The 24,505-nt window shown below is 40.0% G+C and overlaps 1 protein-coding gene across 1 annotated transcript in view; it reads left to right on the top strand.

Moving 5' to 3' along the window:
• The window catches only part of WDR49 (WD repeat domain 49), a gene marked incomplete at its 3' end in the record, with an annotated part of 135,184 nt that overhangs the window by 93,134 nt on the left and 17,545 nt on the right, over positions 1–24,505 (top strand). The window contains exons 15-18 of the mRNA XM_059686146.1: positions 465–662; positions 5,569–5,750; positions 13,421–13,530; positions 16,014–16,160. Coding sequence (XP_059542129.1) covers positions 465–662; positions 5,569–5,750; positions 13,421–13,530; positions 16,014–16,160 — 637 coding nt within the window. The remainder of the gene's footprint in view (positions 1–464; positions 663–5,568; positions 5,751–13,420; positions 13,531–16,013; positions 16,161–24,505) is intronic.

Genomic DNA, 24,505 nt, shown 5'->3' with positions numbered 1-24,505 from the left:
TAAGCAAGACTTTAAACATAATTTAAATGGAGTACTGGTCCTTCACCTAACATTATTGTCATCCTGAATTAATGTGGGGTTTTTGTGTCACCAATTACCTCCTCATTTTTCTAATAATATTATAAAGTTGCATAATATGTGACTACCTCTATGTGATGAAGTTCCCCTGTATCAAATAACTGACTTTACTTTTCATCGTTTTCTTTTCATCTTCCCACTCCCCCTCCTTCCTTTCTTTCAATTTTTCAAGTTAGTTAGATCAGGTAGAAACCTTCTTTTGAGTGTTAGTGTCATTTTTTTAACCTCTGTTATCATGAACTATTCTTTGGCATTTGGATCACAGATTATTATTCCCAAATGGACCTACTTTTCACTCCTGTATCAGACTTTTTAAAAAGGTATTATGTCACTGTGATAATTTCACATTTGGACTCTTTAGAATTCTGGCATTTCTTTTCATTCAGGAGTACTGTCTCAATTCTAGTAAGAGCAGAATCACACAGGCCCCAACTCTGATAAGGTCGTTCCAACCTCATGAAGACCAGATAACTTCCTTAGAGATGTGCGCGCCGGGTGGCAGTTCCCTGATTATCTCCTGCTCTGCAGACTGCAGCGTTTGTGTGACTGATGTCTGCGGCGCACCTGTCTACATCTTCGGTCAGGTAGAAATATTGCTTGTTTATTATTCTAGTATTTACTTGACATTTAGTATGAACTTGGGCTGATTTCCATTTGAATCTCATCAGCTGTTGATGTTCATTAGTCATGAAAGAACTGACTTCCATTCTGGAGCTGTAGCTCTAGGCATCTCTCGTCCTGTTTACCATTAACCATGGCAGTTCCATCAAGTGGAGGACACCAGAGACAGGGAAAGATGCTCTGTGCAGCTAAACGTATTCCAGGGTTTTTGAGAAAAAAAATTCTCCTCTAAAATAAGCGGATTCTTTCCATTTTGAAATTGAGTAAAAATACAATGTGGAGAATATTAGCATGTAATATGAAACAGATGACTCTGACTGTCAAGAAATAATCAAGCTAATAATCAAATAGAACATTTTAGAAAAAAAAACAAAAACCTTGCTCTTCATCATCTGGTTTACTCTTGTGAAAATAATAATAGCTAACATTTGTTGAGTTTTTCCTGTATTCCTGGGACACTGTTCTAGGTCTCAATATGAATAATCTAATGTAATCTTCACAATTGCCCAGCCATTATGGAAGAACTGTTATTAGTACTATTTTATAGGTGAGAAAACAAAGGTACAGAGCTCACAGAAGTGAATAAATAGTAGAGTTTTGCTTTTAACTCAAGCTGGCTTATATAAGAGTTCATGCTTTTAACCCTGTGCTCCCATGAAAGCAAGCTCTCATGTGTAGAGGGGAAAATACCAAAGTAGGGGAATGGATGAAAGGGACTATTCATCTTCTCACCTTTCAGTTCTTTATTCTGTTTGTTTTTATGGGACCTCTGCTCCTGTTCCTTTTGCGCTCTGGGGAACAAAGTCTTGGTTTGATCTGTTTCAACCAGGACTGTTCGAACATGGTGGTGTGAGGTTACAGAGATACTTTCATTTCTGTCTGGCTGGTTGGCTTGGTTCCATTCGGCCACCTCAGGTGTCATTCTCATGCCGTGAGAGTACAAAGCAGTTCTCTTTGTTTTGGAAGACAAAGTCTGTTGTTGCTCTATGTGTGAAGTCAGTTTGATGATGTCAACCTGTGTGGAAAGAATTCTGTACAACCTTTCAGGACGTGAAGGGTGAGGGTAAGTCAGAGATTAATCTGGGGAGGTGGACTCACGGTTGGCCGGGTACTCTGGATGTCTCAGTGTAATGCTCCAGAGTTGCACCGTCTCTCCGGCTCTGCAAATGAGGCAGGTGCTGGACTTTCTCAGGGAGAACAGCATCCGAGTGGGAATCAAATGACTGTGCGTAGGTGTGTAGTGAGTGAGACAGAGTGGGGCACGCTGGCATTCTGAACACACATGAGGTGGAAAGCTGTTTTGGGCAGTTGAGAAGTTAATGCAATGCCAACATTGCTGTACAGACAGGCCACATAGGTTCATATGAGATGAGGTGAGGTTAGAATGACAGGTAATCAAAGCATCATCAAGCGGTGACATCTGGAATATAGGCCTTCCAGATGGGGTTGAAGCAAGAATAAGACTGTTCTAAGTGTGGGTGCCGTAAACTGTGCCCACCAAACAAAGTCTGTACCTAAATTTTATTTTAATTAAGAAGTATGTGCTAGTAAACTGTTCATTTTTTATGCCTTGATATTTTTCCTTAGTTGTTTTGTAAAGTCTTTTGTATTTTGAAGAACATCAGCCCCCAAAACCCTGCATGAAAATTGTGTTTTGTTGTTTTCCTGCTGTTGAAGACAGAAAATGAGTCAGTGTAGTTTTAGAAAGTAAAGTCTGGCAAAGCAGGGACAGCTGTGTTTTCTAGTCCCTTCTGCTTGAGCTGTTAAAGATGTTGTTAAGATCTTTTAAAAAAATCAAACTGTCTTGAATAAGGGTGTTGGTAGTCCCTAATGCAGGAAAAGGGGAAGGAAGGGAGGGAGGACGGAAACAGAAAAATAGCAGATATTGGAGAATAGTAACAGTGAATGTCCTTCAAGTGTGTAAAAAAGAGACACCCTTTTAAGTAAGATAGGAGAGTTAGACCAAAACATGTAGATAAGGAGAGCCATTTAGTAAATATAACTAGGATCAGAACAATTTTTACTGAACAAACTTGATTTGGAAAGCATAGTGCCTTTTTGCCCTACATTTGAATGACACATTCGTCTTTTAGTTGAATCAATTCTGGGTTAGCAGTTATAAAACAGGAGGAAAGCATTAATATCTTTTAATTTCCCATGTTAAAACTTAATTTTCAAATCACATACAGTCTGATTAAAGTGTTTAAAATTTAATGCAATGTGATTCTACATATTTCATGAAAGAAGTGTTTTTAATCACTGTGAATCACTTTTACAACATAGTTATTGATCGGAGATTGCTTTTCAAGTTAGATTTGTAAAAGTAAGTGGTTTTGTATGTCTATTTATAGAGCTGGAGAAATGGGAGTGGAGATGATTTAACCATAGAGATACATTTATCCCAGGAAACTGTCAGGTGATTGTGGTATAAAAAGAAATTAGACACTGTGTGCAGTCCTTCAGTGCCTTTCCTTTAGCACTCACCATAGTTAGATTGGGTAGAATTATTTTATTGGCACGTCTCCTCCTCATCTGGGGGCCAGTGACTTTGTTCCTCTTCACCCAGTGTTTAAAATTTGATTTAGTTGCCCTCATTTAAAAATAAAAAGATTTCATATAAGATCCAGATTTCTTGCTTCTCTTGAAAAAGAACATGTCGTTTCCTGAGAGAAACTGTAAAATGGATTCTCTCTAATCCAGTAAGGCCGAATCTCATTTGCCGCTGGTCATCTTAGATGAGCCTCGGTTCATTCATTGTCATTATCCTCCTGGCCATTGTCAGCATTTCACTATGCATGCCCTTTTGACAAGGTTATCAGTTTGCAGGTCACTCAGACATCCTAGGGATGCCTGATGTCACTTTTCTATCACTCTGGCTATGTTCTCTGGTGCATTCCTGTGTATACAATGTGAACTGATAGAAGACAAGGAAATGGATTCTATATTTAAAATATAAAATAGGTTGTCATTGGTATTGTCATTTGGGTATATGGATACATATTGAGAATTATAGTCAAGATCTGTGAAAACTATTATATAATATAATAGAGGCCCAATGCACAAAATTCGTGCAAGAGTAGGCCTTCCTTCCCCCGGCTGCTGGCACTGGCTTCCCTCTGGCACCCAGACCCAGGCTTCCCTCACAGAGGAAAGCTTGCCTCAGCCCTTGCAGCCCCAGCTTCATCTGGAAGGTCCTTGGAAGGGCATCTGGTCTAATTAGCATATTGCACTTTTATTATTATAGACTAGAGGCCCGGTGCACAAAAATTTGTGCACTGGGGGGGGGGGGCCTCAGCCTGGCCAGTGCCCTCCCACAGTCTGGGACCCCTCGGGGGATGACCGTCTGCTGGCTGAGGCCTGCTCCCCAGGGGATTGGGCCTAAGCTGGCATTCAGACATCCCTCTGGCAGCCCGGCAGCCCTCGGGGGATGTCCATTTGCCAGCGGGGAGCAGACCTAAGCTGCAGTAGAACATCCTTAGTGCTGCTGAGGAGGCAGGAGAGGCTCCCACCACCACTGTTGTACTGGCAGCCATCAGCCTGGCTTGTGGCTGAGCAGAGCTCCTCCCATGTGAGAGCACCCTGACCACCAGAGGGCAGCTGCTGCATTGAGCATCTGCCCCCTGGTGGTTAGAGTGTGTCATAGTGACCAGTCATTCTCAGTCTTTCTGCTGTTAGGGTTAGTTTGCATATTGCCCTTTTACTATATAGGATAGAGGCCTGGTGAACGGGTGGGGGTCGGCTGGTTTGCCCTGAAGGGTGTCCCGGAAAAGGGTGGGGGTCCTGCTTGGGTGCCTGGCCAGCCTGAATGAGGGGCTGAGGGCTGTTTTCAGGCTGCCCTCACCCCCTTCAGGGTGGGGGTCCCCACTGGGGTGCCTGGCCAGCCTGGATGAGGGGCTGAGAGCTGTTTTCAGGCTGCCCTCACCCCCTTCAGGGTGGGGGTCCCCACTGGGGTGCCTGGCCAGTCTGGATGAGGGGCTGAGGGCTGTTTTCAGGCAGGCCAAGCCTTCAACTGAAGCTCCCAGTCTCTCCTTCTTTTCATTTCTTTTTTTTATTCTGGGATTTATTTATCTTCTGTAATTGAAACTTTGTTGCGGTTCCAGCTCTGAGGCTGGCTGGCTGAAAGCAGGTTTCTGTGGTCTGTTTAGCTTCTATAATTGAAACATAGTTGCATTTTGGAGCAGTTACTTTCAGGCTCAGAACCGGGTCACGGCAGGCGGGGAACCTTGGCTTCCTCCATTGTCAGGGCAACCAAGCCTCATGTTCACTTCAGCTGCGTGGCTGCCGGTCACCATCTTGGTTGGCAGTTAATTTGTATATCACCCTGATTAGCCAATGGGAAGTGTGTCAGAGGTACGGTTAATTACCATGTTTGTCTATTATTAGATAGGATATTTTGGGATGAGGGATGCTCATATTTTAAGAAATAAGATGAAAAGAAAGTAGCTGTATCAAAAATTAACTCTGATAACTATTCAACAAAAACTTTCTTTGTTTTTCTTTTTAGTAAATATTCATCTTACTATTCAGGATTTTAAAGAAAGAATGTCAATTTTTTGTACTTCATTATTATCTTTTCAGGGAATTTCTGTTTCTATGACTCACTTTCTACCTTTATTAAAGTTACATGTATGTGTCTTATCCTCCCGTATAAGACTATAAGTTTCTGGAGAACAGAAACCATGTCTTATTATTTTATTTATTTTATTATTTTTTTAATGCTTCTTAACCTTTCATTGGGTTTTCATTTCTTTTTTTCCCCACTGTTGTCTTATTCTTTTATTATGTGTGTCCCAAACTTTAATTCATAGTGTAGCATATGAATATTCAAGGAAAAAAATCATAAAAAAATAAATCTCTTTGTTTTTATAGGCAAAGCATTGGCAAATTGAAAGCTGTTTTTCTTTCCCTAAGAAGGATAATAATTTAATGGAGAGTGAGATTCAAGAAGAAAGTATAAGGGAAACTGCTTCACTTTCTAATGAGGAATCATGCTTAGACCCAGCAGAACATTCTCTACTTGATAAAAAAGACAAAGATGAGCCAACATACAAGTAAGTAATTTTAAGTGTTACCAAGATGTCAACTGGCGTCTAGATAAGACTTAGGTAAGGTTGGCCCAAACTCCTTGTGTACTCTGTGCAATGTCCAATGATGACCTTGAGATTTTTCTAAAATTTGGGGGATTGATAAGTTTGTATGTGGCACGGGGAGAATGTATGTCCTCAAAGTTATATGTGGTTCTGATTTCTTGCCTCCATTGAATTCTTGATTTCTATTCAGTGTCTTCTAGTCCTTTGCTTCTGCTCTATCAACAATCTCAATGTGGATACTTGCCTCTTTCCTGAAAAACAATGTGTGTGTGTATGCATGTATGCATCTGTCTCAGAATGTATGTCAGATTTTACTCCTGGTTTTGGTAACTTTCACAGAAGCTTATATGACAGAACTTGTAAGAGATCAACTTTGATTATTAGACATGACTCTCCTTTGAATGCTTTTAGCCTTTCCTTCATGCTGTTCAGCCTTTTCTTCTCTTTGCACCACTCTGCTAGATCCCATTATTACATTCCTCTTTCTCTCTCATGCCAGGCAGCTTCAGTTATTTCTTTTGTTTCCTATAGTCTTGCTAACCCATGCTCTTTTAATTTTACTGTTCACACCAAACAACTATTATTTTTTGAAAGGATGCTTTATTCATTGTATTTTCTTTAATATGGATTTTTTTTTTTACCATACACATAAAGGATTGTAGGACAATTGCACACAAAGTACAGAATTTCTACATACCCCACCTTACCCCACCCAGTGTCTAGCATTAATGTGGTCCATTTGTTAGAATTGATGAATCAATATTGATACTTTATTATTAATTTAAGTCCATAATTAAGGGGGTACCATTGTGGATTCTTTGAGGACCCCACTCAGAGACCTCAGCATTGCACATTTACAAATAAATGCATCTTTGACCAGTCTCCTGTGGCTCTACCCCTCCCCGCCCCCAGTTGGGGTTACCTTGAGAAATACACATCACAGTGTTTTCCTCTTGCAGTATACCTGCTTTGGCAGGCCTTCCCTCTCGCACAACTCCTCTAGGGTTAACTTCTGCTTGGCCAATAGAAAGCTCACTCATCCTTGCCACACCAACTGCTCCCTGGTTGTCTCCTCTAACCTTACTCACCTGGGTAGCTCCAGCAATAGCTTTTTGCCTGTAAACTTTTGCAGGCATTAATGAGCCTGTGTCCCTCTCGTGATTTCTGCAGACAGCACACATTAAACTCTTTGATCTGTGTGAATGCAGGCTAGAAATGAAGGGGAAGCTTCCCTTCACTCTCTGTGGAGTGGGCCTCAGTGAACACCAACGCCTCCTCTCCTCTCTTAGGTTATTGCATATTGGGTCTGTTTATATCCTAGAAAGGTGGTTGGCCTGGGTTTCACCAGTTTGGTTTTGAAGCTACTTCAGGAATATGGGGACAGGTTTTACTTCTTAATTAATTATTTTGCTTTCAGACCTTTTGGACCTCTGCTGACAGAGAAATAGAAGGGGGGAAAAAAGCCCCTTTAAAAGTTTCTGTTGCACTAAATTACATTTTGGTATTTGTTCTTCTATTTCCTTGAATTATAGTGTGCTGAAATGTCAAGTGGCATTTTACTTTCAAGCAGAATGATCTTTTCAATTGAGAAATATAGCTTGACCAATCCTGTTCACTAATAGAATTCTGGGAATGGAAAGACTTTCAATATGACAAAATGTCCCCACCCAGCTCTCCAACGCAATGTTATAGATCAGGAAATAAAGTTACCCAGGATCGCACAGATAGATCATTGTTTCTCTTCCTGTCACACCCCTAAAAGAATAAAGGCAATTGTTATAGATTCCTGTTTAAGAGTATTTCAGCCAATATATTAATTTTCCCTTCCTTGTGACAGACTGTTATTATTATTTTTTTAAATATACCTTTCCCTAGAATTAAAAGATAGCAACTTGAACTATTTACTTCTTTCTTGACTTCTATCTCATCTTATTACATTTACTATTGTTGCGTGACACTTTGTGTTATGAAAATTAGTGCTGATACATAGGTTTCTAAATTCACAGATTTGTCTTAAACCTAGAGCTTTGTATTCTGCCAGATTAGATAGGTGTACAGCAGAGTGATTTTTCTCATCTTGGATGTAAGTTTCTGTAGGCCTTGGGAGAAATTTCCAGCAGTAAGAAGCAAAGTTATCTCTATTGTACTATATCTTGTCAAATGACAATGCACCGAAAAATACCTGTGATCTTTGAAATGTATGCCTTTACCTAAGTTAGAAGACGGGATTGAAATGATTTTAAGACTTTGCAGTAATGAAATAGTATAGGATAATGTCATTTAAGAATTATTAAACAGATTGAGAGAAAAAGATAAAAAAATGTATCCTTAGAAGTGACTGTCAGGTCACTTCTTACCTCTCGCAGGAGGTTTGTGTGGAAAACATACAGGTGCAAAGTCATGGTCAGCTGTAAAATGTTTTTCATGGCCTCTGTCCAATATTGGAGAGATTACAGATTATTTTCTCCCTAAGAAAAGATTATTCTAAAGAATGTGCTGCCAAAACCTGTTTGGCTCAGTGGATAGAGCATCAGCCTGCGGACTGAAGGGTCCCGGGTTCGATTCCGGTCAAGGGCATGTATCTGGGTTGCGGGCACATCTCCAGTGGGAGATGTGCAGGAGGCGGCTGATAGATGTTTCTCTCTCATCGATGTTTCTGACTCTCTATCTCTCTCCCTTCCTCTCTGTGAAAAATCAATAAAATATATTTTTAAAAAAAAAGAATGTGCTGTTTTCCTAATCAGATTAAATCCAAGGAGAGAATCTTACCAGTTCTTGTCCATATGCAAAATTATGAAAAAAATATGTAAAGGAATTTAAAGAGATGAAAGGGGGAAAGCACTTTCTGTATATGTGTATGCAGGCAGGGGTATGTTTATTGGAGGAGTTAAACAGTAAGAAAGATGGAGAAGGAAAAAGAAAAAGCCAATAAAAAATGGGAGAAGCAGGCAAAATGAAGAAAACAATTTAAAAATTTAAAACTGTGTTCTCATTTTAACACCTAAGATTTTTTCCCCAGGATAAAAACCTTGGCATAGGTTTTCTTCTGGTTTATACATGCATACCAGTTTCCCAAAGTCTGAAGGTATTTTATAATATTATGTCTGAGAAGTAGGTAGGTGTTTAAATGTCATTTTCCATTTAAACCCTGGGGAAATGAAGATGAATATAGAATTTCAGAGAATAAGGAAGTCCTAATGCTAAGTTAACAATTGATACAAATAGATTTTGCCCTCTCTTAGGCTCTACAAAAATTACCATTAGAAAATGAAAAAAAAGAGGAAGAAATAAATTAAAGTATAAAATAGGCAGCAAAAACTATAGTGGACATGCATTTTTCTTACTTTATGGCAATATTTGGTTTCTGAATTCACACAAAATTAATCTAGAAAGTACACACAAAATAATTTAGAAAATATAACCTTAGGATATTTTTAATACAAAAATAATACATGTTCATTAGGGAAAATTTGCAAGTACAAATAAGCAAGGAGAAGAAGATAAAGAGAAATCACCTATAGCAAAGCCATTGCTAAGACTTAGGAATTTTCACTCTCCTGGCTTGTTCTGGGCATACTTATGCTAATAAATAAATGTGCAGTGTATAAAAATGATGATTTAGTATACATAATTTATAACCTGTGTTACCACTCAAAAATATACAGCAAGTTTATTCCTGTATTTTTAATATGAGTGTCCACAGACACCAATATTCATTAATGACTCCCTAGAATTGTATCATGTGGCTTTTAAACCATTCTCTTCTTTTCAAACATGTAGACTGTTTACACATTTTAACTGGGAAAACATTTCTTTAAATACCTTCATATGCAATTGTGAGAGCAATGAGCTGAATTCAACATTAGAATAAATTCTTTGAGGTGGAGTTGCTGAGTGAAAAGTGCTAAAGGCCCTTGGGTCATCTTGCTAAAATGCTGCCCCTCCACATGGGCTCTCTCTCCAGCGTATAGGAGAATGGCTGCCTTCTGAAGCAACACTGACTGTTGTCATTGTCTTAAAACTGTTGCCATGATCTTTCATTATTGTTTTAAATTGCATATTTTAATTGTTTGTAGAAGTGAACACTTTTTCACATGCGTGTTAACCTTCAATAATTCAATAGCGAAGTTGAGATAGTAGAAGTCTATGAAACTCACTCCTGTGACAGCCTTAAGAAAAGCATATCCCCAGCCTCCTCTTGAATAATTGCTATGGGATGTGCTCACCGTCTCACAGTCGCCATCTCTGTTATTGAATCACTCTTTATCATAGAACTAGAGGCCTGATGCGTGAAATTCATGCAAGGGGCTCAGCCCTCACAGCCACGGTGGCTTGCCTTGACCCTCACAGCCAGGGCTTCATCCGGAAGGTCATCTGGAAGGACATCTGGAAGGATGTCTGGTCTAATGAGCATATTACGCTTTTATTATTACAGAATGGCTCTGATGCGAAAGTCAAATCTGTCCATTTGTAAGGTCTCTTTCATTGATCTTCATTCTTATATTAGAACAATGAAGAGCGAGTCTTTTATGCCTGCTTTTACCTATCAATTTTCCTTTGGCTATCATTAAAAAGTTACTTATGGGTATAGGGTTAATTATAAGAAGCCAGGATTTAAAAACCAGATAGAAAATGAAACAGAAATTTCCATTTATTTCTCAGTAAGTTTATATAGGCAGAAGGCATAATTAAAATTAATGGTTTTTGGACATGTGAAATAATTATGATGTTCTAAATTCTATAGTACAGTGATGAGGGAACCGATATTTAATATTCTTTATATGCTATTGATTACGTAATTATTCTGCCAGTAGATCTTATGTGAGAAATTAAATTGGAAAATTTATGGCCAACTATAAGGGAAAAAATACACAAAGCAATAAAATCTAATTTTAAATCAGGTCTTATGTGACATAAAACACTTGGAGGACTGACAGTCTCCTTTCACCAACAATTTGTGGCAAGAACTATCATACATACATGCATGACAAATGAAAGCAAATGAAAGTCTACTCAATTTTTGAAATTTGTCTTAAAAATACTTGTACAGCAAATTATTATCTCTGTAAATGCTGTATGTCCTTATTTTTTTGTCTCATCATTCTGCTGGTTCCTAGGAGTCTTAGAACTGGCTGTAGGGAGTATTTGAATTCTCTGCTTTGAGTAGAAAAAAACTGTCTTTTTTTACTTAATGTGATAGTAGCCAATACTTATTAAACTCTTAGAATAATCCAGGCACTGTTCTAGGTCTTTATGTGTTTAGCTCATTTAATTGTCACTGTAATCCTTAGAGATAGCTACAATTATGATCCCTTCTTCACGACTAGGGAAGCAAGTACACGTAGGTTAAATGATTCGCCCAGTGTCAATCAGCCAGCAAGAGGTGAACCAGGGATCCTACAACAGGCATACTGGCTCCAGAGTCAGTACTCTTTGCCACCACTCCATACTGTATATCCAAAAAGGATCATGTTGAAAAGTTATTGGTTTCTTAGTCAAGTGATCAAATATTTTGCCAAGTACCTGCTATGTATAAGGCACTACTCTAGACATAATAGGGCACTGGGAGATTTGCCACACATCATTCTTCCCTTTACATCCAAGACTGAGGGATGGCTGATCATTTAGAGCCTTTCCTTCTCATAAAATTGATGGCAAGACTACCAGAGCCCGTAGTAGGCCCACTTTCTTGCACCACCACGTAAGTTTTGAACTCAAAACTCTTTATTGCGTTTTTTTGCTTTTTTTTGTCTTCATCCATTAGGAATATTGGACTTTTAGGAATATTCACCTCTTTCTAGTTTCCTATACACTTTCACAGTAACCATTCTCTCAAATGTCAGATGTCTTTGGAAAAGAAGCACTAGGCTGGCCTCTGAATATGAAGTTAAATCTATGGTCTGGTTGTTCACAGAACTGCTCTTCGCTTAGGAGCGTTGTCAATGCAGCTCCATTTCCTAGGCTGTCGTCTAAGTAGTGAAATCTGTTGCAGTTTCCAGGAGATTCGCTCGTACCCTCTGCCCACTTCTCCCCCTCTGTGGCATAAACTCTTTAGTAGAGATAGTCAAAGTCTTTTGTTTTATACAAAAGATGTTTGATTTGAATACCACTGGGTGAGAAAGCAAGTGGTCTAAAAGCAGGAAGCAGTTCAGGATGTTTGGGGGGAAATCAAGGCCTGGTATTAACTAGTCCAAAGATAAACCCCACTACTTCTAAGCCTGCCTCAATCTTTTGTACCTCAATTTATTTCAACAATACTTTTCTGGAAAAAAAATTCTCAACTTAATAACTCTAAGGCCTAACAGCACCATACTCTGTCCTTCTTGTATCTGACACCAACTTCTCACTGTTACAGATTCTCCTACCATCTTCAAATGACTCTAATGTACCGTTATTCATGGCTTCAAAACCCAGATAGTGGTTAAACGATATGTCCCTCTTCATAGGAGATCCATGTTGTGAGGGAGGCCATTCCAGTGTGATCTGGGGAAAAACTGCCACCTGACCTCCGTCTTTTGGAAGGCAAAGATTTCCTAAAGAAAAGGAAAATCTATAATTCCAAAAAGTTCATGTAGATACTACCCTAATCAAGGCAGTAGAGTTCCCCTCCTCATCCCCCTTTACGTGTGGGCTGTACTTAGAAATTTGCTTCCAGAGAGAAGTGTATAGAAAGGAAGGGAAAATATAACTTTTAAAAGAAAGTGCAGAAACTTGGCCAACACAACCTTGGCCAGGTGAGGAGATTAACATCCAAAGCAGTGAGTCAGGTTGACAGCGTGTCCCCTTGATAAGATGTGGTGAGAAAATGGATTCATCTCTGTTGACTTCCTCCCAACAACCCATAATTCCCATCCAACCATAAGAAAAACGTCAGGCAAATCCAAATTAAGGGACATTCTACAAAAGTCTGACAAGTATTCATCGAAACTTCCAAAGACATGAAAAACAAGGAAAGTCTGATAAACTGCCATAGTCCAGAATAAGCTAAGGAGTCAGACTTTTGGCAATGAAATGTGTAGTCATTAAGGTTGAGGTCCATGACAGTGAGTGTGAAATATGTTTGAGATCATTTCTCATTTTCTGACTGGAATTATATACAACTATATAATGATTTCACTCTATGTTTTATTGATAAAACTATTTTTATTGGATTCAAGCTAACCTAAAATTTTCTTATAGATTCATATGAGAATCCTCAAAAATGCTGAATTTTTCTGAGTTTTGTACATCATAAGTGAAGATACAGCCTGACATCAGATAAAAGAGTTTTTGACACATCTCACTGATTACCTTGCATAATTGGCACATTGTGTGTGTTTCTGTGAAATTTTCTTCTGCAGAGCTTTTTCTCTGACCTACCACTTGTTATGAGTACAGGAGCTTTTCTTTAGCCTCTCGGCCTCTCTAGCTCTTACCATTTTATATTATCACATGGCCAGCAGGCATTTTATTCAAAGATTTGGCTTGTTTGGTATAAACAAATGTCACTATTTAGGTCCACAGGATAGAGGGGTTTTTTGTTTGTTTGGTTTTTTTTGGTCAAAGTAACAGATATACAGTATTTATAGCCAGAGAGTGTCTGTTCATCCTTTGTGGTTAATTTTATTTCACCATGAATTATTCTCTTCCAGTGTCGGATCATCAGAAGTTATAAATTTAGCTACAAAATATAAGGAAAGAAATATATATAAGAAAAAAACGCATAACCTTTACAGCAGTGAAGTTCTACAAAAATCATCCAGTAAGTAATTACCACTGATATATATTTACAGTGTTATTATTTTACTGATTGATATGAATAACAAATAGCTACTGTGTGTGCCAGGAATATTGGTGTTCCTTAATAAACTTGAAAGGAAGGTCCTGAGACCCCCACTTAACGAAGGAGAAAGTGAGGCTCAGAGACATTCAGTGACTTGTCCAAGGCTGCACAATGTACAAGCGACGGGCATGTAAGATCTAAGCCAGAAACCACATGTAACCTGCCCACTATCGTTCCCCAAATAGCATTGGCACAGAATGCTAATTCTTTCCCCAAAGTGTTTAGAGATGAAAATGAATAGAAACAAATTTTGCTCTTAGGAAGCCCATAGCCACCCAGAATGATGCATTCATTTAGTTATTGGCTGACTAGAAACATAATTATAAAAAAGTAATTGAAACAACGGAATCATTATTATAATCAAGTGTGTTATTTAACTGTGTGGTGATTGCCAGAGGGAAAGGGGTTGGGGGATGTAGAAGGTAAAGGGGGGATAAATGGTGGTGGAAGGAGACTTGACTTGGAGTGATAAGCACACAATACAGTTCAGATGATGCATTGTAGAATTGTATACCTGAAACCTGTACAATTTTATTAACCATTCTCATCCCAATAAATCAATTAAGAAAAAAAAAGAAGCATAGGGAGAATCAGTCCTGAGGTTCCATCATGATGAGACTATTTCACATACTATGAATCTTTTTCCAAGTATGTCCACAGGGAAGCTGCGCTTTCAGAGAACAGATATTTTAATTTTAGAATTTGGGTTGAAATTTTTCTGTCAAAGGGTACATCCTTATTTGTTAATATCAATGCATATTTATAAACTGATCTACTCCATAGGATTTTTGTCAGGATTACAAGAGGTATTACATGTAAAGCACTTAGAAAAGTGCCTGACATATTATAGAAACTCAATGCAATTTTATTAGCAACTGGAGGCCCAATGCATGAAATTCATGCATGGGGGATGGGAGGAGTGTCCCTCAGCCCGGCCTGCACCCTCTCCAATCTGGGACCCCTTGGGGGATGTCTGACTGCTGGTTTAAACTGTCAGTCGGATGTCCCTCTCACAACTCGGGACCGCTGGCTCCTAACCATTTGCCTGCCTGCCTGATTGCCCCCAACTGCCCTCCTCTGCTGGCCTGATCACCCCCAACTGCCCTCCCTTGCCAGCCTGATCACCCCCTAACTGATTGCTCCCCTAACTGCTTGCTCCCCTGCTGGCCTGATTGCCCCTAACCGCTTCTGCCTCAGCCCCTGCCACCATGGCTTTGTCTGGAAGGAATCGGACGTCCAGAATATGTCTGGTCGACCCGGTCTAATTAGCATATTACCCTTTTATTAGTATAGATGTTACTATTGTTATTATTATACCTTGGAACACAACCTTTGGAGTGAAAGATACTTGAGCTTAAGCCCAAGGTCTATGTTTACCAGCTATGTAAATTCGGGCAAGTTATTAAAACATCTTGAGCCCCATCTCTATGTCCTTATCTGTCAGCAGGGCATAATGGCATTTTACAGGTTATGGAGATTTCTCCTTTGGTTTGACATAACACACTGCTTCTCAAACGTTGTTCTCTAGCCTAACGGCATCAACACCACCTGGAACTTAGAAATGTAAGTTCCCACCCCACCCTACTAAATAAGAAACAAAGTGGTGTATAGTCGTTAGCTTATGCTTTAACAATTCCTCCAAGTGAGTCTGAAGCCTGGCAAAGTTTGAGAACCACTGACAGCACAGTACCTGTCCCATAGCAGGTGCGGAGTCTATATCAGGTTACTTTTCCTAGATCCTGAGCCATCACAATGACCAAAGCGAAGTTCCCATCGTTGCAGAGTTAACCATCAAACATAAAATCACATCCTGAATTAAGGTTTGTAGGCTCCCAATCTATTGTCCATTTATCCTATGAAGCAAAGAGAAAATGTTTTCATCATCCAAGACTATGCTTTTACGGATGTGTGATCAAAAGAGGTTTCCTTTCCATCATCTCAATGTATGCATGATATATACAACAACGCAGCTCTGGTTTACATGTTAGGAAAATGAGAAAGTACCTGCAAATTCAAGCATTTAGAGATGTTGTTAAACTAAATGCTTAAAAAACAGATTTCCTGTCACAAAGACTACAATTTTCTTATAGAAAAAAGAGAAACTGAAGCTTTTCTAAAACTTCAGAATACTAATTTTCAAGGGAAAATAGCAAAAGAGTAGAAAATAAAAAATAAATGAATGGGGAGCTTTGGGTTGCTTTTGATTCCTTTGCATGAAAGGAGGATGGATTTATTGTGAACAGCTGTGCTTATAGGGTTTGCTGATGACTGCAGCTGAACCAGCTGAGTAACAGGAAGGTTAAATTAAAAAAAAATTAACTTGGAAATATGCTGGCTCCTTCTGAGGAATTAAATATTGGACTTTTATTTCTATCTTCCCCCCAACACCTGCTGTTGTGAAGGCGTATTTAGGTCATTAAGCATCGGAGTCCTGAAAGAGCTACCGGAAGTGAATAAACCGGCTTTCCTTCTGGACCCTGAGAAATACTTTAGGGAAGAGCCGGAGGAGGCGTGTCCCCAAACTCCAGAGCCCCCATCGCTCTCCGAGAGTAAGTCCACAGCCATTGTCCACTTCCGCATCCCTCCCTTTGAAACTCAATCGATTAGAAAAGTAAAGTAGAAATGAAAGCCTCACGTGTTTGCCTTCTGGGTTGCAGTGAAATGAGGTGTGGTTTGACTGGTAAGATTTATAGCTCAGCTGCTGATCAGTGCTCTCGGAAGGGACAGCCAACACGCTGGGATACATTAAAAGAATATTTTTATTTTGTCACTTTTCTCAAGTCAGAATGCCATGAAGATGTATTATGAATTGCTATGGATGGGAAGTCTTCCCGCCACATAATCTTAATTTTCAAACATACCCGAGAAAGAGACAATCATAAGGCTGCCTTAGAGCAGAGTCTCTGCCCCTCTGGTTTTGTTCCTTTCATGTAAAACACTACAAATAAAAGACTATTAATTTTTTAAATTTATCTTTATTGTTGAAAGTATTACAGATGTCCCCTTTTTTCCCATTGACCCCTTCTAGCCTGCCCCTACCCCCCACCCCAGGTCTTCCCCTCACTATTGTCTGTGCCCATCGGTTATGCATATATGCATATAAATTCTTTGGTTAATCTCTTCCCACCCATCTTCCCTCTGAGATTCTGTAGTCTTGTCCCATGTTTCTGTGCCCCTGGATCTATTTTGTTATCATCAGTTTATTTTGTTCTTCAGATTCCACATATGATCGAGACGTAGAGGGTATAATGCTAAGTGAAATAAGCCAGTCAGAGAAAGACAAGTATCACGTGATCTCACTCATATGTCGAATCCAAAGAACAAATAGAGGCTACTGAAAATGTATTGTCTTAGAGACTTCTAGCTGCAGTGTTAGGCTAAACTGATCAGACAAGAAAGCTGAACTTAGGAAATATAAGCGAATGCTCACTCAGATTCAGAAACAAGATGTGTAAAAGAATGCTCTGTTTTTCAGACTGTTATAGGCTTCTAAGACTTTGAAGAATAATATCTGTGCAAAAATGTTCCCCGTAAGGAGAGGCCCTGCGGGAGCGCAGACAGCACAACCTGATTCTCAGTGAGGCAGTCAGAAAGCATATGGACACCACAGGGAACTCATTTAAAATAATTAATGAAAAGTGCAAGTTTCAGCTCGTAACAATCAAAAGATCAGAACTACACTCCAAACATCCTGAGATCTGTGGTTTCTAAACTTTTCCAATTCTTGGAGATAGAGATCTGGCATCCTCCTTGAGAAATAATAACCCTGTAGGAGGGAGGTATTTCTTCATGTCTGCGCTTGAGGAAGTTCAGGCCTCTTGTCTTTGCTTGGTTCCCTATGGAAAGGGACAAAAGCTAGTTGACATTTTTTTTTAATATTTTTTATTGTCTAAAGTTTTACATATCTCCTTTTTTCACCAATTGACCCCTGATACCCAGCCATTCCCACCCCGGGCAAGCCCCCACTGCCCCAGTGTCTGTGTCCATTGGTTATACTAATATGCATTCATACAAGTCCTTTGGTTGTTCTCTAACCCCCCCGCCCCACAACCACCATTTGTCTCTAGATCGATCTATTCTTGTTTATCAGGTTATGTTGATCATTATATCCCACATATGAGTGAGATCATATGATATTTATCTTTCTCTGACTGGCTTATTTCGCTTAGCATAATGTTCTCCAGTTCTATACATGTTGTTGCAAATGTTAAATGTTCCTTCTTTTTTATAGCAGCGTAGTATTCCATTGTGTAGATGTACCACAGTTTTCTAATCCACTCATCTGCTGATGGGCACTTAGGTTGTTTCCAAATCTTAGCTATTGTAAATTGTGCTGCTGTGAACATAGGGGTGCATATATCTTTTCAGATTGGTGTTTCTGGTTTCTTGGGATATAGTCCTAAGAGTGGGATTACTGGGTCAAATGGGAGTTCCATTTTTAACTTTTTGAGGAAACAACATACTGTCTTCCACAGTGGCTGCACCAGTCTGCACTACCACCAGCAGTGTAGGAGGGTTCCTTTTTATCCACATCCTCACCAGCACTTGTTGTTTGTTGATTTGTTGATGATAGTCATTTTGACAGGTGTGAGATGTATCTCATTGTTTTGATTTGCATCTCTCAGATGATTAGTGACTTTGAGCATGTTTTCATATGTGACATTTATTTTTAATATTTTTTTTTATTTCAGAGAGGAAGGGAGAGGGAGAGAGAGATAGAAATGTCAATGATGAAAATCATTGATAGGCTGCTTCCTACAAGTCCCACCCTGGGGGTGGAGCCCACACCTGGGCATGTGCCTGACTGGGAATTGAACTGTGACCTCCTGGTTCATAGGTCAAAACTCAACCACTGAGCCAAGCCAGCTGGGCCATTTTTTTTTATTTTATTTCACTTGTAAGCAAGGTGCAGTTGTCATTCCTCATTGCCAGAGTTTCCAGTCTAATTATTATCACTTCCTATGCCTTTTCGCAGAGTTTCTTTTTCCTAAATTAATAATTATTTATTTGCTCTCATGAGGATCATCCATGGCTTCTGCTCGTTTCTTTTAAAAACATGAATCCATAAGCTTCAGGGATCGAAATAACCTTTAGTGCAACTGACAGGGCTTTCAAGGTATCATCCCATTTTTCTTCCCCAGGGTGATTCATCTTTAAGAATAAATATGGGGAGTAATTATCTCGTCCTCCTGAGTCACAGACAGAAGAGTATGGGGAACAGACAGTTAGAAAAGCTCCAGAGAGCCTAGACAAAGTGTACAGCAGTTGAGACATAGAATACGCCCATGGGAAGAAACCAGGATGGAACTGAGGCAAGAGAAATGGGTGATACAGTATTCAGAAGCTAGAAAGCAGGAACTGAGAGAGCTGGACAGTCAGTGCAGCAACACCTTTCCTCAGCCCTGGGAAAGCCTGTTTATGTGAGGAGCCTTGTGTATTCTCCTTCATCCACAGACAAAGTCTCCTAATGGGCAGGGAGAATGTGGAGAGGTGGGGTGGGTGGCTGGATGGAAATGCCTACAGTACCTAAAAGACACTAATACATTTTCAAAGAGATTTATTTTTTCTGAATTTTCCCATTTAAAAATTTCTTGTGATTTTTTTTTGGAAAAATAATCTTTTATTTGTTCCGTGTTAAACTTACAGTGAGGTTCCTGGTAGTTCTCAATTAGAAATAAATTATTTAGAGATTAGATTAGCAATGTCTTCTGTGTTTCAGGAGTGGCAGCTTAAGAATTAAAACAGAAATAGACATCATCTAGGTAACATTAGGGGGAATTTTCTTTTTAAACTTTTATTGTTGAATGTATTACATATGTCTCCTTTTTTCCTCCATTGACCCCTTCTAGAAGACCCCTGCACCAGACCTTCATCACACTATTGTCTGTGTCCATGGGTTATGCGTATGTGCATACAAGTCCTTTAGTTAAAAAATTTCTTGTAATTTCCACACAGTTTTGAAAAGGTGTGTTCTTTTTCTTTCGCTTGTTAAATTTTCTACAGCTTTTCTTTCTTTGCCTTTTCTGCAAGTGAAAATAGTTCATTTTTTTAAATCTAACATTTCATTTCACACACTTGAGGTAGAGACAGAATGCATGATATGTGACACCACAGATGAAGTTCTAAGTACCATGGAAGAAGCCAGATTAACTGGCTGGGGCATAGGAATGAATTCAGAATGGAGGTAACATCTGAGCTGGGACTTAGAAAGAGTAGAAGTTCAAAGGAGGAGAGGGGAGGAAATAAAGACAATATCAAGGAAATAATGTAAGTAGGGCAGAAGTCCAAATGACTGCAACTTGACTGCAATGGCTGACTTCTGATGGTGACACATTCACTGAGTTTGACACCCAACAGCACAGTTGAGTCTGGAATGTGTTGAGTTTGAGGTGCTGGTGTGTGATTTATCAATAAAGGTCTAGAGCAGTGGTTCTCAACCTTCTTAATGCCGTGACCCTTCCCTTTAATACAGTTCCTCATGTTGTGGTGACCCCCAATTTCATTGTTACAAATTGAACATAATTAAAGCATAGTGATTAATCACAAACACAATATGTAATTACATATGTGCTTTCCGATGGTCTTAGGCAACTCCTGTGAAAGGGACATTCGACCCTCAAAGGGATCGCGACCCACAGGTTGAGAACTGCTGGTCTAGAGGATGGAAGAAAATTATAACATGCTCTGTTAATCCTATATAATAAAAGCCTAGGTGGTGTCACGTGATGTTGTCACAACATGGCCACCACAAGATGGCTGGCAGGGGAGGGCAGTTGTGGGCGATCAGGCCAGCAGGGGAGGGAAGTTGGGGGCGAGCAGGCCACCAGAGGAGGGCAGTTGGGGGCCATCAGGCTGGAAGGGGAGGGCAGTTGGGGGCCATCAGGCTGGAAGGGGAGGGCAGTTGGGAGAGATCAGGCTGGCAGGCAGAAGTGATTAGGGGAAATCAGGCAAGCAGTCAGGGGAGCGTTTAGGAGCCAGCGGTCCTAAACGATCGGGCCTAAACCGGCAGTCAGAGATCTTCCAAGATGTCCCAGATTAGAGAGGGTGTAGGCTAGGTTTATGGACACCCTGCCCCATGCATGAATTTCATGCACCGGGCCTCTAGTCTGAGTGGCCAGATTATTATGACCACCTGATGTTTGTAGGCAAATTAGCTATAATTTTGCGCTGAAGTTGCTAGAGGGCCAGACCATTATAAATAGGGAAGCAGGTTGTTTACCATGACAGTTACCCAAGCACAGGAACACAAGGATTGGACAGTCGAGCACTGGAAAAGAGTCATGTGGTCCGATGAATCACATTTCCAGTTGCATCATGCAGATGACAGAGTGAGAATTTGGCAGAAACAGCATGAAAGCATGTACCCCACATGCATGAGTACAACCCTTCAAGCTGATTGCAGTGTTATGGTTTGGGGCATGTTTTTCTGGCATGATTTGGGCCCTTTAATTCATGTGGAACAATGTTGAATAGCACAACATACCTAAGTATCGTTGCTGATCAAGTTCATCCTATCATGTTGATGGCATATCCCAATCGAGATGGCTTCTCGCAACTAGACAATGCGCCATGCCACGGTGCTTGTATTGTGCAGGAGTGGTTTCAAGAACAGGAGAGAGACTTTACCTTGCTTAGGTGACCCCCACAATCACCAGATCTCAATCCAATTGAGCATTCTTGGGACGAAGTTAAAAGAGCCATCAGGCAACTGGTTCCACAACCATCAAATCTCACAGAACTGGACAGTGCTATTCATCAGGCATGGTGTCAGATTCCTCGCATCACTTTTCAACATCTTGTGGAGTCAATGCCAAGAAGAATCGCTGCAGTATTGAAGGCAAAAGGTGACCCAACGAAGTACCGATGGAGTGGTCATAATAATCTGGCCACTCAATGTATATAAAAGTCTAAGTGTCCATCTGTCCGACCAGTAGCTATGATGCACACTGACCACTAGGGGGCAGACACTCAACACAGGAGTTGCCATGAGACGCACTGGCCATTTACAAATAAATGGCATCACGGACCTGGCACCAACAAAGAAAAACTTGGCTTCCCCCAAGTGGGACAAGGCCCTGCTACCATACTAGGGCAACACCCCACCAAATTGCAGCCAACCCTGTCAAGACCCCATGGCGCAAAATGCGACCCACATCCTAGCCCAACCCAGACACAGTCCCTGTGGGCGCCAGGTAATGATGTCACATAGCAACGCCCAGCCTCCTCTTCCTAGCGACTAGCCTCCTTGCAGTTTCTTCAGCCCAGGAACACAACTTGCTTCATAGCCAGGTGCAAACATTTCACAGTTTAACCAAAGGTTTGTGAAGTGTTTTCACATGCCTCATCTCATTTGATCCTCACAAAAATTTTGGAGTAGGTAGATAGGAGACGTAGTAAAATCCTATTTTCTTTTCATTAGCCAGAAAACAGAGATTTAGATGTTTAGAAACTTGACCCAACTGAAAAGAAGTAAGAAATGGTGGCCCTTGAAAATGTCTTCATGTTTTCTCACTGTGCATAATATAGTCAAACACTGCTATAGTTAAATATTTTACCCTTTATTCTTCCTGCGTGATCTGTAATAATAATATGCTTCATGTCGATATTTACTGCTGTGTTGCTGACAATTACCTGATAGAGAAGTTCGGGTGCTATACTGAGCTGGAAAAAGTTTAGCTAAATCAGAAATCAGGTCTAATTAAGCAAGTTTATTCCTTATATATAAAAGGCTAATATGACTCATGCTTTTGCGATACATATAAAGCTCTTGCTGGCGCCAACAGCATATGTGTGTTTCAATCTGTCATTGTCAATTGCAAATTTGGTTGACACTTCTATTATAGAGAAAGGGCGAATAGCAATATTAAAATATTTCTTCTAATTAATTTCCTTTCAATGTGCACAAATCTGTGCACGGGGAAACTAGTAATATTATTAAGTTTTCAACTAGCTGATAGTGAAATAACATTTGCTTACATATTTATTTAACCTTTCCGAAGGTAGATATTGAATGACTTCTCTGTGCTAGTCCCTGTGCTGGATGTGGGAGACAGAGAGCTAACATGTAGAGGCCCAGCCTTCAAAAACCTTGAAGACTATTCTGAGAAATAGACAGATAAAAACAAATAATTATGTTTTGCAACAAGTGCTATGACAGAGATAAGCACCACATGGTAGAGCTAGAAATCACATTGAGATTCATAGATGGTTTTTCCAAGAAACCAGATTATACCTGAGTTGGATATTAAACGTTAAGTTGGTATTACTCAGGTAAGAAAAAAAAGGGGGGGGTGCCATTTCTAGCAAAGGAGTAGCATATGCAGGTGTAGGGTGGGATGAGTGACATGGTGTGCTAAGGGAGCTGGCTACACGTAGTTCCAAATAGCTGGGTTCTAAAAAGTGGCATGATGAGAACTGAGGCAAGATAGGTAATTGGGGCCCAGATCAAGAGCACTTAGTTCACTGTTTGCTAAGGACCTTAACATTTATTTTACCAGAAATGAGGAATATATTAAAATTTTTACATAAAATATTCTGAATTATCCATTTTATGACTTCTCTTAATTCTTCAGTTTTTATATCTCTTTATATTATTCCTTTAGTGATTACTCTACAGCAGTGGTTCTCAACCTGTGGGTCGCGACCCCTTTGGGGGTCAAATGACCCTTTCACAGGGGTCGCCTAAGACCATCCTGCATATCAGATATTCACATTATGATTCATAACAGTAGCAACATTACAGTTATGAAGTAGCAACGAAAATAATTTTATGGTTGGGTCACAACATGAGGAACTGTATTTGAAGGGCCAGAAGGTTGAGAACCACTGCTCTAGAGGTTACAATACTTTTTCTTGTGTTCTTTATTTCTTCTTGTGTACTAGGTTTCCATCTGAGATTTTTCTTTAAGTCTGAAGAATTTTCTGTAATTTTTCTTATAGAGTGGACCTGCTGATGAGTAATTTCCCCAGCTCTTTATGTGTCTTAAATGTGCATTTATTTTATTTTGACTTTGGAGTGTCCAGATTATTATGGGTTCTAAATTATTATGACCACATGCCGTGTCCAGATTATTATGACCACATGCCGTTTGTAAGCAAATTAGCTATAATTTTGCGCTGAGTTGCTAGAGGGCCAGATCATTATAAATAGGGAAGCAGGTTGTTTACCATGACAGTAGAAGTGATTTTTTTCTGATGATATTGGTAAACAATGCAATTTAAACAGCCTTTGAATGTGGGATATATATTATTATGAGTGGCCAGATTATTATGGCCTCCCCATCAGTACTTCGTTGGGCCACCTTTTGCCTTCAATACTGCAGCGATTCTTCTTGGCATTGACTCCACGAGATGTTGAAAGGTGATGTGAGGAATCTGACACCATGCCTGATGAATAGCACTGTCCAGTTCTGTGAGATTTGATGTTTGTGGAACCAGCTGCCTGATGGCTCTTTCAACTTCGTCCCAAGCATGCTCAATTGGATTGAGATCTGGTGATTGTGGGGGCCACCTAAGCAAGGTAAAGTCTCTCTCATGTTCTTGAAACCACTCCTGCACAATATGAGCACCATGGATGGCACATTGTCTTTTTGGAAGAAGCCATCTCCATTGGGATACACCATCAACATGATAGGATGAACTTGATCAGCAACGATACTTAGGTATGTTGTGCTATTCAGACCTTGTTCCACACAAATTAAAGAGCCCAAATCATGCCAGGAAAACATGCCCCAAACGATAACACTGCCCCCACCAGCTTGAAGGGTTGTACTCATGCATGTGGGGTGCATGCTTTCATGCTGTTTCTGCCAAATTCTCACTCTGCCATCTGCATGATGCACCTGGAAACGTGATTCATCGGACCACATGACTTTTTTCCAATGCTCGACTGTCC

This window comes from Myotis daubentonii, chromosome 3 (assembly GCF_963259705.1).
Source record: "Myotis daubentonii chromosome 3, mMyoDau2.1, whole genome shotgun sequence".
Lineage (NCBI taxonomy): Eukaryota > Metazoa > Chordata > Mammalia > Chiroptera > Vespertilionidae > Myotis > Myotis daubentonii.
Note: the sequence above shows the minus strand (reverse complement) of the source record. Positions and strands in the feature narration are given on the sequence as shown.